The following is a 17,330-nucleotide window of genomic DNA, read 5'->3' as shown; positions in this document are numbered from 1 at the left end:
TATCACAAGTGTATTTTATTGCACATTTTGCGTGGAGACGTTTTCAATTTTTGATTCAAATCAACTTGTAAACTGAGGAAGTCATAGACTTCTAGACTTTCTTTTTCTTTTTTTTTTTTTTTAGACTTTTTTTTCTTCACACCTTGTGTATAACACAAAAGCACAACATAACTCCTGCTGATGCACGGCATCATGTGAGCCTTTAGACCCGAGTACAAAACGACCCGCATATGAACATACAAACAAATTAGTTAAAAAGGGATGAATACCTTTTTACAAACTGGATACAGTAGAATCGTTCTGGAAATAGTTCAATTGAGGCTTTACCGATCCCAGCAATTGTGTAAGACCCACAGACATGACCAATCATTATGGCCGCAACTCTGTTAGCCCTTATCTTACCCTCAGCCTCGACTTGCTTTGTCAGTAATCTTACTAGCATGTTTACAGTGCTGTGTCCTGTTCTGCCTCATTATTCCTGTTTATTCCATCCTCTTTCAACGTAGAGAGATAAACTGCTTTCCGTGCCGCCTAGTAATCGCACTCTTTAATGCACTGGGCAATTACATCTACCATTCTGCATTGAGCCCTTGCTGTTCAAAGCAGAAATGGCTATAAGAGCAGTATAATACACATCACGCACTGGGCACGCAGCAGATATTTCAGCAGCTGAGCTGGACCTCTGGCTGCCGCCGTGTTCACGATTCAGAGGCGGAAAGCTGTCAAGCAGCAGCACTGCGAATACTTTTCACAGGATCTGGGTGTGGAGATGCGAAGGTTCTGCATCCTCTTGCCAGGATCACACCATCTGGAGTAATAAGGGAAATCTCTTCAGTGCATCTGCTTCAACTGGAAGGTTATTTAAAAGATCAAATTCTGTCTTATGTCTAGGCAAAGCTGCCAGGCGGTGACAAATAAAGCTCGGCCTCTGTATTGAACCAAGTGCGACAGCCAAATGCCTGTGGTTTTACTATTGACTTCCAGCTCTGGAAACTATATCTTATTTCTTCAGTAAATCTGCAACAAATAGTATCGATGCCTATGTTATGTCAAAGCCTTAGAACATTTTTTTAGACTTCTGCTTAAAATACATGACAACGATAGTCAAGCTGTAGTCCACTGGCTTTATTCGTTAGTTTAATTGAACAGTGTTCGTGAATATATTCAAATTTCATTTGTTTACCTAGAAAGTGTGGCTCATCTTGTTGTGTCTACATTGTCTGTGTTTTCATGTCATGTCTTATTCTTCACAATGTAATTGTGTCGACTGTCCTCGCATAAACACAAACACATAAACGCACTGATCAAAAGGCAAACGTTGCTATTGTAGACGACACCGCAGACAACACATACTACCAGAAACCACCTGCAATTCCTCCTTCACAGTCACCTGCCGTCTCATTGTTTTTTATTCTTCTGTTTGTTTGGGTTTTAAAAACTGCTTAGAAAAAAACTTTCATTTTGTATTTTTGTCTGTGATGTTAGCGAACCTGTCTAATCTAGACTTTCCTATATTTGACTATATTCCTATTTTTCTGCTTCTACTATTTTTTTCCTAGCTAATGTTTACATGTTTAGCCGATGGGCTGACCTGTGCCTGTTCTGACCATTTTTTTTGCTTGAGATATTTTTGGATATTCAGCTAGAGTTGTACCTAATAAACTGTACTGTCTGTAATAAACTGACCTGTATCTAATGCCCCTTTTCCGGCTCTGAACCAGGAAAAGTGGTTCTTAAGTAGCACCAAAACGTTGCTGGTCTAGACTTAAGAACCGATTGTGTCCGGGGCTGTGGGTGGAGCTACTGTTAGCGCATTTGATAATGTACCTTAAGTATACTAATGTTTAATACACTTTTACTTTACCGCAATATGATACATTATCAGCACACATGATAGTATGTAGCTACATGCTAATGCTAACTTTTTTTCTGTGTTAGCGATAAAATAACGTTATGTACTTTATCGATTACAACCTCCGTTTATACAGATTACACAGAGCTGCACGTACACGTTGGATTCGCCACGTTTGGGTGTTAATGTAGGTTCACAAAGCCATGAGCATTAACAGTAAAGCAACATCCACCATTGTTGATGTGTTTGTGTTTGCCGCTGCTGCGCTAAAGTTGCTGGGACACGTGACACGTATAAAGTGACGTCACACTCGGCTCTTGATGCTCTCTAGCCGGTGGAAAGGCAAACCGGTTCTTAGAAGGTTCAACAGTGGAACCAACTTTGAACCAGCACCAGCGCTAGCTCTGAACCAGCACCTGGTTCTTTCCGGTGGAAAAGAGGCATCAGAGGCTGCACTGTACCTAATAAACTGACCTGTATTTAAGAAAACTGACCTGCATTTGCATCCACTTTCCAGTCTCTTCTTTCTGAGAGCTACTGGCTTGAGCCTTTGCTCACATAAAGTTTAAAACATATTATTTTATCATCTCCAGATCCTAAGACATTGCCAACTGAGTATTAATTCATGTTGTGGCTAAAAAATAAACAAAACAACCGAAACACCAACAAGCAAAATGCATTTATAAAATCAGAATTTGATTGATGATCATTCAGGTTGCCGGCGCTGTCTGACCACTTTGCTGTGGCAGAGCTTTTAGAGGCTGGGGCTTTGTTGATTTGCTTTATTACTGAAATCACAATAGAGGCATGTGTTGTCAAAACCACCGAGAGAGAAAATGGCGCTCCATTTGTCTTGTTAATGATGGCTTTTTCACTTTTTTTATTTTTCAGTATGAGGAATTCATTTTCCCCACACCATGGATGAGCCTGTAGCAGCCTAGAGGAAGAGGATCTTACTCGTTTGCCATGCGGGGATTGAACCAAAATATGCTGACCTGCTTTCCAAGAGCCAGGAACTTTTCTTAGAGCTAATCACTAAATTGGGAGTGGAATGCTAGGGGATAAATAAAATACAGGGCTGTCAAGTGTCACACATTGAGAATGACAGTCACGCATTTTGGTCTTTTGTCACGCTCTCCCGCCACACGTTGTATTTCTTACGCAGAGAAACTTACTATTTATCATATTTTTAATCTGCCGCAGCCCCCAAAATGTATCTGTCCGCACCGATGTCTCTATGGAACCGGGCAGGAATCAAGCGTGTCTCCTCTGGAGTTCTTAGTCGAGCCTGACACTTATCAGCCAATCAAAAAAAGAGGCTACACAATAGCCAATCAGAAAATAGCACTATTGTATATGGGTAAGATTTAACACAAAAAACAATGAAAAAAAGCAAATCTTGGAATTGTTCAGCATCATCCTCGTTCACCCACAGAGAAAACCACTGGAGCTGCGAGCATCACTTTGAGCACAGAGTAAGTCATGATCTCCTGTTTTAATGTTACAACAAATTCACAACTTGTTTGACACAAACAATGACATTTTGACTGCTGTTAGAGAATGTTTCCCAGATAATCAGCATCAGTTTTTCATGAGTGTCTGTAACCAATAGTTTTACAGCCTGAGAGATGTCACTCTTGCCTGTCTTCAAAACTTGAGAGCCCTGAAAATATATATATATGACATGATAACTGCTGAACAAAATATCACAATGTCTGATCACAACTTCACATTAAATATCATATAACACTGTCATGTAAACTTGTTTTGCTTATGTTGCTTATGTAAAAGAAATGTTAACATACCTACATTAACATATGTAGGCATAAAAGTTACATTAACATGTAATACCCTTTTAATGTCTAATTGATCTAGAAATATTTCTACACCTCTTTCATGTATAAAAAAAAGCCAAAGTCTGTCAAAATTACCTTTAAAAACTTGTTTGTTTTTGTTTTGCATAATGTTAGCTAACTTAGCAAGGTGACTAGCCTCCTGTTAGAAAGCTAACTTTGACCTTTTTTTTTTTTTTTTTACAGAGAGTAGGATTTTAGGATTTGTATCCAGGTTACATAGTCATGTTTATAATTCTAATATTGTCATAATCAAAATATACAAGACAATAGCAGATATTTTGTTAATTTTTAAAAGCCACTTTAGTAAGTTAATAAATGTTAATAAGCTAATAAACTAGCTCAAATTTTAACAAGCAGCAATGAGACGTCAGTATAAGCCATTTGAGAATTTTTAGTGATACAGTACACTTTATCCAAGCCTGTCAAAATTAAAATTCAGATTATTTCATTCATTAGGATTTTCTTTAGCTTAGCTAGCCTGACAGATGTCCCTCATTAATGCTAGCATATAAGCGCTTTCCAGGTAAACGCTACAGTAGTTAGATTTTAGCACTCAAGTCTGAAATGTTTATTACACAAAACTCAAATTTGTCACACATCCAATATTGTTCATAATGTACATTAGCATAAGCAAGAAGATTCTGGAACCTAGAACAATAACTAGCAACCTCTTCCTGTGAACACACTTTTCTCATACTATTTACAGTATACTATAAAATGTAGTTTTTACTACAAATGTAATTTGGGACACATCTAGAGTTTCAAGAATTGTATAAAAAATACAAACCATTCAATATTCCATGACAACTTTCAGGTCACATTTTCCTGCATATTTTTTTTTCTTCTTGTCATTTTCCAGCATCAGTATACCTTAACAGGAATGTTCAGGATGTAATGATGCTAGAATGACATTTTTTTTGCAAATAAATTAATAATCAATACCCTTACATTATTTTAATGTTCCAAATATTTTCATTTCCTTCAATGATTTTTTATGATTCTTTACTCTTTTTGGCATCGTCCCAAACGTCTCCTTTCCTATCATATCCAAACTCATTACATCGTCTACATTTTTCCTTTGAATGAAAACCCAATCAATCCTCCTTATCTACCACTTTTTCATCCCTGCTCCATCTGGTTGTCATCCTTCATCCTCCATCTCCTGCTCTCCAATTCTGTCCTCCTCCTCCTCCTCCCCCTGCTCCTCCTTGATCTGTTCTTCAGTTTGTCCTCTCTCGCATCACCCCTCACTCTCATTTTTGAGAGACAGCAGGGTCATTAAAGCAACCGTGAAACCACTGCTCTGCCTTCCAGCTCATCACACCCACACCACCTGCACACACGGTTTGACAAGAACTTAAAAAGTACGACAAGAGGAGAAGAAAGGGGCCAGGTGCCAATCACTTGGCCGCACACTGAATGATACTAAAATCCCATCTCGTTCTCACACCTCTCTCTCTCTCTCTCTCCATCTGACAGGACTAAAATCCCCTGAGCTCTGTCTGTCCTTCTCTACTCAACCTTTTCCTCTCTGGGGAATCAGAAGCCCAACAGACCCAGAGACACACTTCTAAACTCAGTGGTGGAGAAGGAGAAGGAGTAGTGGAGCTTGCGCTTCATGAACACTAGCACACTACAGTTAATACTTATTTCCTTATTTCCTGTGCATTAGATTGCACACAAGTAACGACAAATTAAAATGACGCCCTCTACTATCTTCTATCTATATAACTTTATCTATGTTTAATTAACATTAAGTTTTGGTTTACAAAAAAAAAAAGAAAACATGCTTAGCTCCATTACAGATTTTTTCCATCCATCCATCCATTTTCATCCCACTGTCTATACCAGGGGGCTCGGGGAACTATCACATAATCACACACAGAAGCAAGAATCAAACCCTCAACCCCGGTGGTGCATGACGAACATAGTAATCACCAAGCCACCATGCCTGCATTATTTAAATAATGAACTTCACGAATTCAGTTTTCGCAAGCAAAGCACCAAATCTATGAAATTGTATATAGTTAGAGATTTTCATACAAAACGTGTTTACCAGCAGAAAAAAATACCGTTTTCAAAGTCTTCTACTGCATATGAATAAATGTCTAACATGTCATTATTTAAAAACATTAAAAAAAAAAACATCAGTGTTGCCTAACTGACGTGGAATAAAAGGAATAAAACACTTGGGGTGTAATGCAGTCTGTCTTTGTAATACAGTAATATAGACCTAAAGATTTACAATTTTTTGTGATACAGTAAATTGTGTTTTTTGTGATAAATGACTTCTAAATGATGCTGCAGTAGTTTTTAGACGAATTTTTAAATTCTTAAATGTTTGTTTGACAAGAGGAGCGCTGTAAGCAGCAATTAAAGAAGATTTATAAATGATTAAAATGGCTAAATCAGAGTGGAAGCTGCCTCAGCAGCTGCAAAATAATAATAATAATAATAATAATAATAATAATAATAATAATAATAATAATAATAATAATAAATGTCCACTTGTAGAAGCTAGAAGCTTTTATCTTTCTGCACTGTAGTACACTGAGGTAAAATTCCCACAGCCACAAGCTTGGAGACTGACACTTGCTGCTCTGTGTAAGAGCCATCTATAGTATTCTCACATCTGTGTACAACAAGAGAGAGAAAGAGAGAGAGAGAGAGAGAGAGAGAGAGGCATGTGCTAGTGACACGTCTCAGTTGAGCTCGTCCTAAACACTCTGTTGCACAGATGGTGTTGTCTTATAGAAAGCAATAGGAACAAACCATCTCTCTCTCTCTCTCTCTCTCTCTCTCTCTCTCTCTCTCTCTCTGACTCTCTCTCACTCTCTCTCTCTCACACACACTCACAATACATAACATCGATTAGGGATGCCCTGTTACATTTGATAGATTGATGACGCCAGCCTTCCATTTCTCTGAAGCTATGCAATATTATACAGTTCAGCTAATCTCTCATTGGTGGAAAACGTGACTCTGACCTCTTCCTAATGCTTCCTAGACCTGAGGAGTATACAAGTGTGTAAGATTAATTAAAGCGTTCATGTTTTAGAAACAGCAGAGGCCTTATGTACATCCCACTGGTACATGTGGACCGTGGCCAAAAAAGCAAAGCAGATTGTTTACAGGGTCTCACACATACACTTCTGCACACTCAGCACATCCTGTCACCAAAATTCTTTAGCAGTGCTAAGGATTCACCTTCGAAGTTTAAAATGGGTTCTTACCACCAGTACACAAAAAAAGGACACCAGGACAACGCATATAATATATATTATTATATATTAATATTGTCGCATATAAAAAGGCTCCTCTCTACATCCATCTATTCATTTTTGGTAGCTCATCTTACACAGGGTTGTGGGGAACCTGGAGATTACCCTAGGGAACTAAGCAGGGAACATTGTGGACACGGTGAAACCCATATCAGTCACCCCAAAAACGCATGTCCTTGTACTATACATACAAGTCAGAGGCAGGAATCAAACCATCATCCCAGGGATTTAACCTCTATTACCGTTATTATAAATTGACTTAGTACGTTGAGTTGGGCCACCATAACAGCTTCAACACACCTTGGATTTGATTCACTGGAAGTGTACTGTAGCAACAAACAACTTTCTTCTAAAAGATACTCGCTCGATTGATGTTATCAAACCATTCAGTGAGCTCTAATGGGGCTCTAAAGTGTGAAGTCATCCAGGAAATTATCACACCCACTATGAAGAAACATTTCATCATCTAAGAAGATTAAAAAAGATCAGTTAGAAGAAGAACCCAAACCGTGTCCCCTATTAGAGAATCACCTGTTTCTACCCCTAAATCATCACCTATCTTTAGAACAATCTAGAAAAAGATTGTTCTAGTGATGTGATGCTTCTGAGCATCACATCACAAGCAGATCGATCAACATGAATTAGGTGAATTTGCTTTAGAGAGATTAGAGAACTCACACGATATCGATGATCTAGAGACTTCCACACATTAATGGGTGGTTCATGCAAACTTCTGAAGCCTTGTAAAGATAAAGGAAGGCATTATGGAGGGCAAAGCTGTATAACACCTCAGCATTTGGATAGTAGTGACTTATGAATGATAGTGGGGATTGGTGGGAGCTTTGACCTTGCTGTGACAAGATGAATGTGGATTCACAGCAGCAAAACCACAAGTGACAAAGTTTCCAAATGTATTTATATTATTTTATTTTTCCTTTACATGGTAATATGTAGTAATGTATATTAAAAAATGACAATATTTAACAAAGTAAAATGTACAGTACTGTGCAAAAGTTTTAGGCAGGTGTGAAAAAATGCTGTAACAAAGAATGCTTTCAGAAATATAAATAATGAGTGTTTATTTCTGTCAATTTACAAAATGCAAAGTGAGCAAACAAAAGAAAAATCTAAATCAAATCAATATTTTGTGTCACTACCTTTTTGCCTTCAAACCAGCGTGAAGTGATGGCACGACCCCCACAGAGCCCTGATCTCAACATCATCCAGTGTGTCTGGGATTACATGAAGAGACAGAAGGATGTGAGAAAGCCGACATCCACAGAAGATCTGTGGTTAGTTCTCCAAGATGTCTGGAACAACCTACCAGCCGTGTTCCTTCAAAAACTGTGTGCGAGTGTACCTAGAAGAATTGCTGCTGTTTTGAAGGCAAAGGGTGGTCACACCAAATATTGATTTGATTTAGATTTCTCTTTTGTTCATTCACTGCATTTTGTTCATTTATGAAAATAAATGTTTAACGCTTCCATTTTTGAAAGCATTCTTTGTTTACAGTATTTTTTCGCACCTGCCTAAAACTTTTGCACAACTGTATACTTATTGGTATGGTAAGTTTTCTTTGAGGCTCCAGGATCTCCAAGGTCAGCACTTTATATTTGTCCAAGGCAAAGCTGGAACTTTACTGATTTTTTTTTTCTCCAAATATCCTTGAGAGTATGTGACTGATCATAACCACTATAGTGTAAGTGATAACAGGAAAAGACTTGTTTTGTGTATGTCATGCAACATGTAAATGAAAAAGTGTGGTACTGTATGTCACTCTTTATTAAATAAAAAGGAAAAATTCTGGGTTCTGGGATAAGGATTATTTCTGACCAGTAAATGATAGACTTTTTTTAACCCTACATGCCCATCAGCAATATTTGTTGTTATTTTTGTGTGTAGCGTGAAACCAAATAAAACCAAACAAATAAATAAATATACAATAAAACTATGAAGTAATCTGGGGATGAACATCATTTACTTCATCTTTAGACAAGTGAAGTGTAGTTTCTCCACAGTAAAACCTCTTGGACTCGTACACACGTAGCTAAAAATAAAACAGCAGCCAAACATTTCCTAAAAGATAGGCCTTCGGAGAAGAGTGAGGATGACCTGGACTTTAGACACGGCCTTGATCAGCTCTGGTGCTCGGTGTTGTCAGGAAATCAGTGGATGTATGCCGTTAACGAGGGCTTCAGCTTTCTCTCTCTGTCTCTCTCTTTCCCCTCCTTTTCCCTGCAGTGCACACTTTTTCCAGAACACCTTTCCCCTTGGCTCTGGCGCCACTAAATATAGGGAGCTCTGTCGACAGCTCGAGCCGATAACAAATGGTAAGCAGAGCAGCTCCTTCAAAGCATGACAGAAATGCAGGGGGAAAAAAATATATAAAATATGTGCTGCTATTTTAATATTTCCTTACTATCTAGTCAACGTGAGGATTTTTCTTGGAACATGCAAATTTTCCCTTTTCTTTCCATTTCATTAGTTTTAACAATTTATCAGTTGTTTATCTAATAAACTACATGTCTATATTCTCATAACCTTTGAATACAGTATATCTGCATTGCAATATCTTTGCTGAGTGAATATATTATATATATTATAGTTTTGGAGATGTTTTTTAGTGTATTACTACTAGGGGAAAAATCCTGTCCTAGTCTTACAATTGTCCAATTAAATGGCACCCACTGATGACCCTGTGGCTCTGTGTCACCATTTGAGTTTCTGACAGTCAACACCTACAACATTATCACAAGTAGACAGGCGTGAGTGAAAGTGGTGTTTAAAATCCTTAACACATTCCACACTATCATGTGCTCGCTTCACTGTACTCTGTATGTTCATTGTGCCACTTTTAAATGCCTTCCATTCACCAAGGCTAGTAACAGCAGTTCTAGCTAACATTGTCGTTAAACCAGCAGAATGGGTGTTACTCCAGAAGCCAAACCAATAAAACCAAAATGCTAAACTTACCTAGAACTCCCAGTCTGTAGTTAATTGTAACCACAATAACGTTTCCATAGCTGGCCAGGATGCTGCCGTCGATCATGTTCCCTGTGCCTTCCATGTAAGATCCGCCGTGAATGTATACCATGACGGGCCTCAGACCGTTCTCGTCATGAATGTCTGGGAAAACAAAATCAACCATGAATATAAATGTTTGGGATATTAAAGAGAACCCTTTTCTGGGACATGTGGTCAGTCGTGGTTATGAGTGGTGGTTAATAATCCATGAGTTTAAGCCAATCAGCAAAGACTAGAGTTGAGCTCATGACAAGTAAGAACTTGATATTATCCATCTTGGACCTTTCTAGTTCCCACCTTGGAGCATTTCCACAACCTGGATGGTTTAATGTGAGAAATAATGAAAAGAATTATCCCAAGAAACCAGCACTTGTGTACAAATAAAAAAAATGTATTAGCTTAGTAAGATATTTACTAAATAAATAAATAAATAAATATTTCAATTATCTACATGAAAGCATTTTGGTGATATCACAGTATTTACTGAACTCCTACAATTAAAGGCTGTTTAAAGGCAGTTTGAGTAGATTTTTAGCAACTGCACACAAAATAAACAGAATAATCTACTTATTGAAAATACTTAAATCTGAAATGGCTTAATACTTAATGGCCTTAAGTATAAGTGTTATTTTACTGTGAATAGATTTTACTGTGAATATACTTAATATCATGTAGAACTTAATTCAGCTTTGTGTTAGGCAAAATGCATTAAACCATTTAAAACCATCTTGGACAACAATCTAACATTTTTATAAGGTTCCTTTGCTGTCATTGGATGCATTTTGGTCTTAAACAGAGCTGTTTTTAGGATAAAATTAGGAAATACACAAAATGTGATGCCATGTTAATGTCTTAATGTCAATATCAGAATATCATTGGATATAGAGAAAAGGAACAAGAGAACTTCTTTCATGGATCTTCTAAAAATCCACCTGTAACGTCCTGTTGAACAGGTATTGTGAAATATTCTACACATTTCATAGAGGTGAATGTGTCCATGCTTTACATATAGTTATAGTGATCTGTTTTCTGAGTACTCTTGATAGATGTATCAACTGACAAGATGAAGTCTACAAAATGCAAATAAATGTTTAATTCAGCAAAAAGATGCGCGCTGAATCTCACCAAAGGTTGTCGTTTCTTTAGATGAGTCGACTATTTGCGACTCTCCACTGCCATGATTATAGCGTCTGATTGACAAACTTGAGAAAGCAGCTAATTATAAAGGAACAGGTTGGCGAGACACTAGACACAGGTATCGTTCCACAAATAGCTAGCAAGCTACACAGATCATTACCAACTGCTCTTCCAAGTAAATATATAGATTTGCATTATGGGAAACTAAAAACTCCACCATGAGAAAAAAAATTCATGGATATCTTATATAGAACTGTAAGATTAAATATGTTTGTCAGATGATGAACAGGCTATGTGCCTGTGGGGTCCTCTCCTGATTATTGAGGCTTATGTACGCACCCACTATAAGGCCTCCTAAGGCCTGTGCTAAATGTCAGATTGAATGAGAGCAAATGCCATCAGGAGAGGGTTATGACCATGGCTAGCTTATAGGGATGTGTAGCTTGTGGGTCTGAGTGTGTGTGTTGTTTTGCTCCTTCCCTCAGCATGCACTTTTTATCAGTATTATTATTTTGAAATATAAAATAACCAGTAGCAGTTAGCCTGCTTGTCATTTTGGGTCTTGCTTACATGTAGTCTAGCAGTCGGAAAAACATTAGCCCAAAAGAGGTCATCTAATAATGTATCTCAAAAAACTACAGCCGAATAAAATAAGCACATATATTACTATGATCTGATGAAAACAATATATGTGTGAAATAATAAGACAGCTACTTGCTGTTGCATTTCTTGAAATACTGTCACATTATCACTTGAATAGTTACATAGACTACTTTAAACTATTTGTGCTACATGAATCAAACATGTCTGTAACTGCTCCTTTTGTACAGTTTGTAGCTCAAAAGTACTGTAGCAGCTAGCATATCTATCTCACTAACTAGCTAACCATGCAATTTATTAGCTAGGTTAAACATTCCCCACTGAGCTTGCTAGAAACATAAACATGGAGTAGATTAGACATTAAACTTTATACATTTGTCTTATTTATGTAAGAAAAAAGATGTCTAGATGACTGTTTGGCTGTCTGTTGCTCCATGCACAAGAGTAGCAATATTAGCCTAGCTTAGCAGTATCTTTATCTTTGCTTAAGTAGTATCTTTGCCAAAGAATTTATTAAAATATATTTTAATATCAAATTAATTCTAAAATAAAATAAAATAATGAATTTTCTGGCCCCTTGTTGGTACAATTTATCCAAGGACAGTGACAGATAAACAGTATATTTTTCTTAAAAGGTGTTTTAGTACTATTTCAGGTTGTTTATAATCCATATTTTTCTCAATGTATACTGTGTATATATATATATATATATATATATATATATATATATATATATATATATATATATATTATTTTGCCCTATTGCCAACACTTACACTTTAGGGCTTATGTATTCATGCATTCAGTTCTAGATGAATTTTTCAGGCCTGAGTGATTAATACACACATACACACTTGTTCTCTTATTCTGTGCAAAGATTGCACAGTCCCTTGATGCCTCTGGGCAAGTGGAGAGCTTCAGAGCAATCCACAAAACAGGAGCCAGAGAGAAGATGGCACAAAAAAGAGGAAGGGTGATGAATAACAGGAGGAAATTATAAGACAGTAAGAAAGAAAAAAGGGTAAAGAATGCAAAAAAGAAAGTGAGATATAGAAAGGAAGAGACTGGGAGAGTAGAAAACAACCCATGTTGAAAGGTGATTAATCTTGGTCAGGTTCTGAGCAGGAGCCAGACGGGCACTCTAATGCGAGGGCATCTATTTTGCAGCTCTGCGCTAGCGTACAACTTTCAGTGTCGCAACACACTCTCTTATTCAGCCGAGATAATGGCTCTGTCTCCTTTAGTGAAGATGTTCCTCAGGGCACGGTAGAAGATTTTTTATGCTGATAGAAGCTCGGTTCCTTTTTACCAAAAAAAATCCTTAACCTATGTTATGAGAAGAGCAAACGTGGAGCAGTGATTACACAGATTCTCTACTGTTTTAGTATTTGAGTAATATTTCAGTCAGTGCTTTATTAACTACAAAGAGTTTAAACATGCCACATGACTCTGAACATTTGAAACTCATTAAGTGCTATTTCAGATAAACATCCCAGATCGCCAATGGATGCTGTTTTGTCTGATTAATAGTACACTGGCCAAAAATTTATGGACACCTGTCACACAAATTTGTAAACCTTCCAATGTTAGTATGGGAGATCTCAAGTATCCTGTAAAGAGCCGTGACCTCAATCACACTGAACAGCTTTGGGATGAACTGGAACACCGACTGTACCCCAGGCCTGCTCACTAATGTTCTGGTGGCTTAATGAACACAACTCCCCACCACCACAACTCCCAGAAGTGAAGACTGGAGCTTATGACAGCAAAGAACTATATCTGAATTAGGATGTTCAATAGGCACTTATATATCTCATGGTCAGTTGTCCATATACTTTTGGCCTTATTGTGTTTCGCCACTGCACTGGTGGATGGTAAAGACAACAAGCAAAATTTTTTAACCAGGGACTTTCACACAACACAAACAGACATCATTTATGGTGGAAGATGTGAAGGCATGGCAAAGAATCCCATTGAGTTCCAGTGTCATAATTTCCCTTGCTCTGATGGCATTATGTGAGAGAGAAAGCAAGAAAGAGGAGTCATAATGAAGGAGTGAGCAGGGGGGTGACTCTGCGGCGCTTGCACTGTGTACATTCATCATTGCCAAGACAGCCTGAGGGGGGATAATATATTCCCCCATGGGCTGTACGGCACCACACACATTACTCATCCTTATATGGCCAGAACGGGAGAGAGACAGAGTAGGGTCATCTGAATTTTCCATCCATTTTTGCAGTTCACAAAGTGTTAGTAGAGGACAGATGGATATGACTGTTAGTGGCCATGCAGAAGGTTGCTGATGCTCTGATTGTGCAAATGCTAGCTTCCACCTGTTCAGCAGTAACTTTCATACTAAGAAATTGCAACAGTTGTAACACTAATACAAGATTTGCTAAGCTATAATACCCTTCATAGGTCTTTAGCTGCTACAGCAATTTCAGCCACCATAAATAAATGATTGCCAGTTGGATTTCACTTCCTCATCAAACAAGTCAAGCATGGCCTGGCACCGTTACTGATATCATCTCGTCCGGCCTCTATCTTTGAGAGTTTGTTAGTACGATGTCATTTTGTAATAAAGCCATTAAAGTAAACACTTCAGGCCTCCCGTTCAATCTGCATGTAAACCAATTAAAGATGCCGCTTCAAGGCAGGCTCCTTTCGTTCGTTAATTTTCCAACGAGCCCTCTCGTGGCCATTAATTTTCAAACAAGGTCTTTCTTTGCGGCATAACTTTCTCAAAGGCAATACAGGGATAAAATGAAAAGGAAGAAACAAAGCAAATGACAAAATTAAGGTTTTTAGATACTCTTTCACAACTAAACCTAGAAGGATCTCGGGTGCATTAATGAGATTGCCCCTCCAGTACTGAAGCTCTGAATGGCAAAGCTACAGCCTTGAGGGAACTGGAGTAATTCAGCGCCACTGCTGATACACATGTAGTCAGAGAAAATGAATTGTGCTTTTCTGCGAACCACTGGGGTTTAAATGCATTTCAGAAACCAGGGTTCACCCAGACATTTGGTTCTGTTGGGGATTACAGTGCTTCTGGATACTAAATGAATCTATTCTACAGTGAAGTAAATTTGTGCTTGCCTGTCTGACTGATTTCGATTAGTGAGTTATGGAAGGTTAAAATGTTGCTCTTGCTATGCTTTAAAAGTTTGAGCATATTTTCCAGCCCTTTTAAAAGGTTTTTAGAAGGTTTCAGGTATAAAATACAAATATCTACATTGTAGTGCATCACAAATTCATAATTTCCCATTTGGGTAAATGAATTGCAATTCTATTGCAATTTCTACTACTGCTTCCAGTATTTTCCATCAAAAAACTGCAGGGTTGCCAGGTCATGAAAACAGCATCATGGAAAAACAAAACCAGCCCAAACACTAGCCTAATAGCAAAATCCTACGCTTCAACTATCCAGTTTTGTAAACTCTTCAACGTCTCAGTTATTATAGCAAATGTAAGATAATGTTCACAAAGTAACATCTACCAATTCTCAATTCTGATTGGACGGAAGGTGTTCATTTATTTCAACATTTCTCTAACAGCAGAAGATATTTTAATAAAAAATATGGTTAAGGATGTGTGTGTGTGTGTGTTTGGTTAAACAAAAAGATGTATACAGTATTTGGATTTTCCACTATAGGGCAGTCTTCAGAAATTTTTGGTTTCTCTATAACATTACAGCTGCATCTGTCTTGTAATAGATTTTTCTAAAAAAAAATCATTTTATAAATATCATAAAGAAACAGAGAACAGCTAAAGCTTCACCCTGCTTTCTAACATAAAACATAATATAATCATACAGCAGGACTCCATTTGCCTCTACTGTAGCCCACAAAATGTGTACAAAAACCTTGAGAAGAAGCTTCAGAGGAGCTTGTGTCTTTTGTGCAAAAGGACCTCTATGGAGAGGCTTACTCCTATGTGAATGGTACATACGAAGGTAGACAAAACATATACCGCCTTCACGATCTCCATTAGCAACTAACCTATTTGCAAAAGTAAATATTTACACAAATGATCGTATGTCATGTTTTCAATCACTAAACTCTGCAGTTATAAATGGCAAACAACCTCCATTGTTGTCGTCTGGGATAGAAAATCTAGACTGCACTCACTGAATGTTTATATTTGGCAACGGCTTTTATCCTAGACAAAAAGCTTTTTTTTTTTTCAAAATTCAAATGTGGCTCTTCTGTAGTAATTCTGGTACTTGAACTTGAAGAAACTTTTCAAAGTATATACAATTCTGGCTTATACTACTACCATATCTTTTACTGTTTGAACTGCCTTAATGCTGACTATCCAAGATTTGAGCCATGCAATGGTGTGAGCTTTTAATATTACAGCCAGAAAACACAGTTATAGGACACGGATTGTGGCAGGAGTTACGAATGAACAGATTCCCATCGTCAAAACACACAGGTTAGTGTTCATGCTTCGACGAGCAATGAAAGAAAGGGGGAAACAATACAACAGAATTTCTCTGAAGAAGTAAAGAGAAAAGGCATGCAGACTTTTGAGAGGAAAAACTCGTTACTTTAAAGCACCAGGGGAAGGGACTGTCTTTTAGACTACTAGCTGTATATAAGTATAGAAATTTGTTTTATTGTTAATTTAGTTCTCACAGGAGAACCCGGCCTTATATTTCTAAATTATATTAAAATAGTTTATATATATATATATATAAATGTTTCATACTGTTACACAGTCCTCTGACTCTGTGCTAAGTATGTCGAAAAAGGAAAGAGGATTAAAAAAAAACAAGGAAAAAAGCCGAAAGATGCAAATACGCATCTCCGGTGTAGGAAATCAGGGAAACCCAAACCAAAAAGTTTCTTTCTCATGCATGTGTATCAGGCTTCATGGAGTCGACTTTTGCTTTTTTTTTTTTTTTTGCTTTTAAAATAAGGGGAAAAAGACAGAAAATATACCTTTGTCTTCGCCACCCTCATTATTGGTGAAATCAGCACGTTGATTGTAAGTGTTGGCTCCTACTGTCGACAACAGGAGAAAAATAACACAGGGGATAAATGGGGAACATATTTTTAAGAACAGCAGGGTTTTTTTGCTTTTATTTTTATTTTTAAAAAATGCCCTAAATACAATCAAATCGGTAAGAAATCAAGTGGATAGTTCGACATCTGTATCCAAAGCTTCAGTGGGTATTCTCACTTGCACGCTGTATATTTGTACCCGCTGCTGTATTCATAAAGGGCCCTGTCCTGTCTGCCTTTATACTACACGATTGTAGATGAGGAATGAGCCTTAATCTGATTCCCCAATGTCTGATTCCCCTAGAAGAGGAGGAGTTCCCTTTTCATCTCAAGGACTCTACCTCATCTCACCTCAGGGAATTTTTCTTGCTCATAAAGAACGTAAGGATTTCTCAGAAGCTGATTTGTAACAGTGCCTATTTTTAACCCTGCTACACAAAATATATATATATATATATATATATATATATATATATATATATATATATATATATATATATATATATATATATATATATGTTTAAAATGAGTATGTATGTATTAATACAAACTAGTAACATAAAATTTCGGT

At 37.3% G+C, this 17,330-nt stretch overlaps 1 protein-coding gene across 2 annotated transcripts in view; it reads right to left on the bottom strand.

The window, feature by feature from the left end:
- nlgn4xa (neuroligin 4 X-linked a) overlaps positions 1–17,330 on the bottom strand; it is an 81,280-nt gene that overhangs the window by 47,950 nt on the left and 16,000 nt on the right. Inside the window, exons 3-4 of one of the 2 annotated variants that reach the window (XM_060860730.1) lie at positions 16,697–16,756; positions 9,963–10,115 (exon numbers count right to left, since the gene is read on the bottom strand). In XM_060860730.1, the coding sequence (XP_060716713.1) occupies positions 9,963–10,115; positions 16,697–16,756 (213 nt within the window). The remainder of the gene's footprint in view (positions 1–9,962; positions 10,116–16,696; positions 16,757–17,330) is intronic. The other variant, XM_060860731.1, reaches the window with a different exon arrangement.

This window comes from Tachysurus vachellii, chromosome 24 (genome assembly GCF_030014155.1).
Source record: "Tachysurus vachellii isolate PV-2020 chromosome 24, HZAU_Pvac_v1, whole genome shotgun sequence".
Taxonomy (NCBI): Eukaryota; Metazoa; Chordata; class Actinopteri; order Siluriformes; family Bagridae; genus Tachysurus; species Tachysurus vachellii.
Note: the sequence above shows the minus strand (reverse complement) of the source record. Positions and strands in the feature narration are given on the sequence as shown.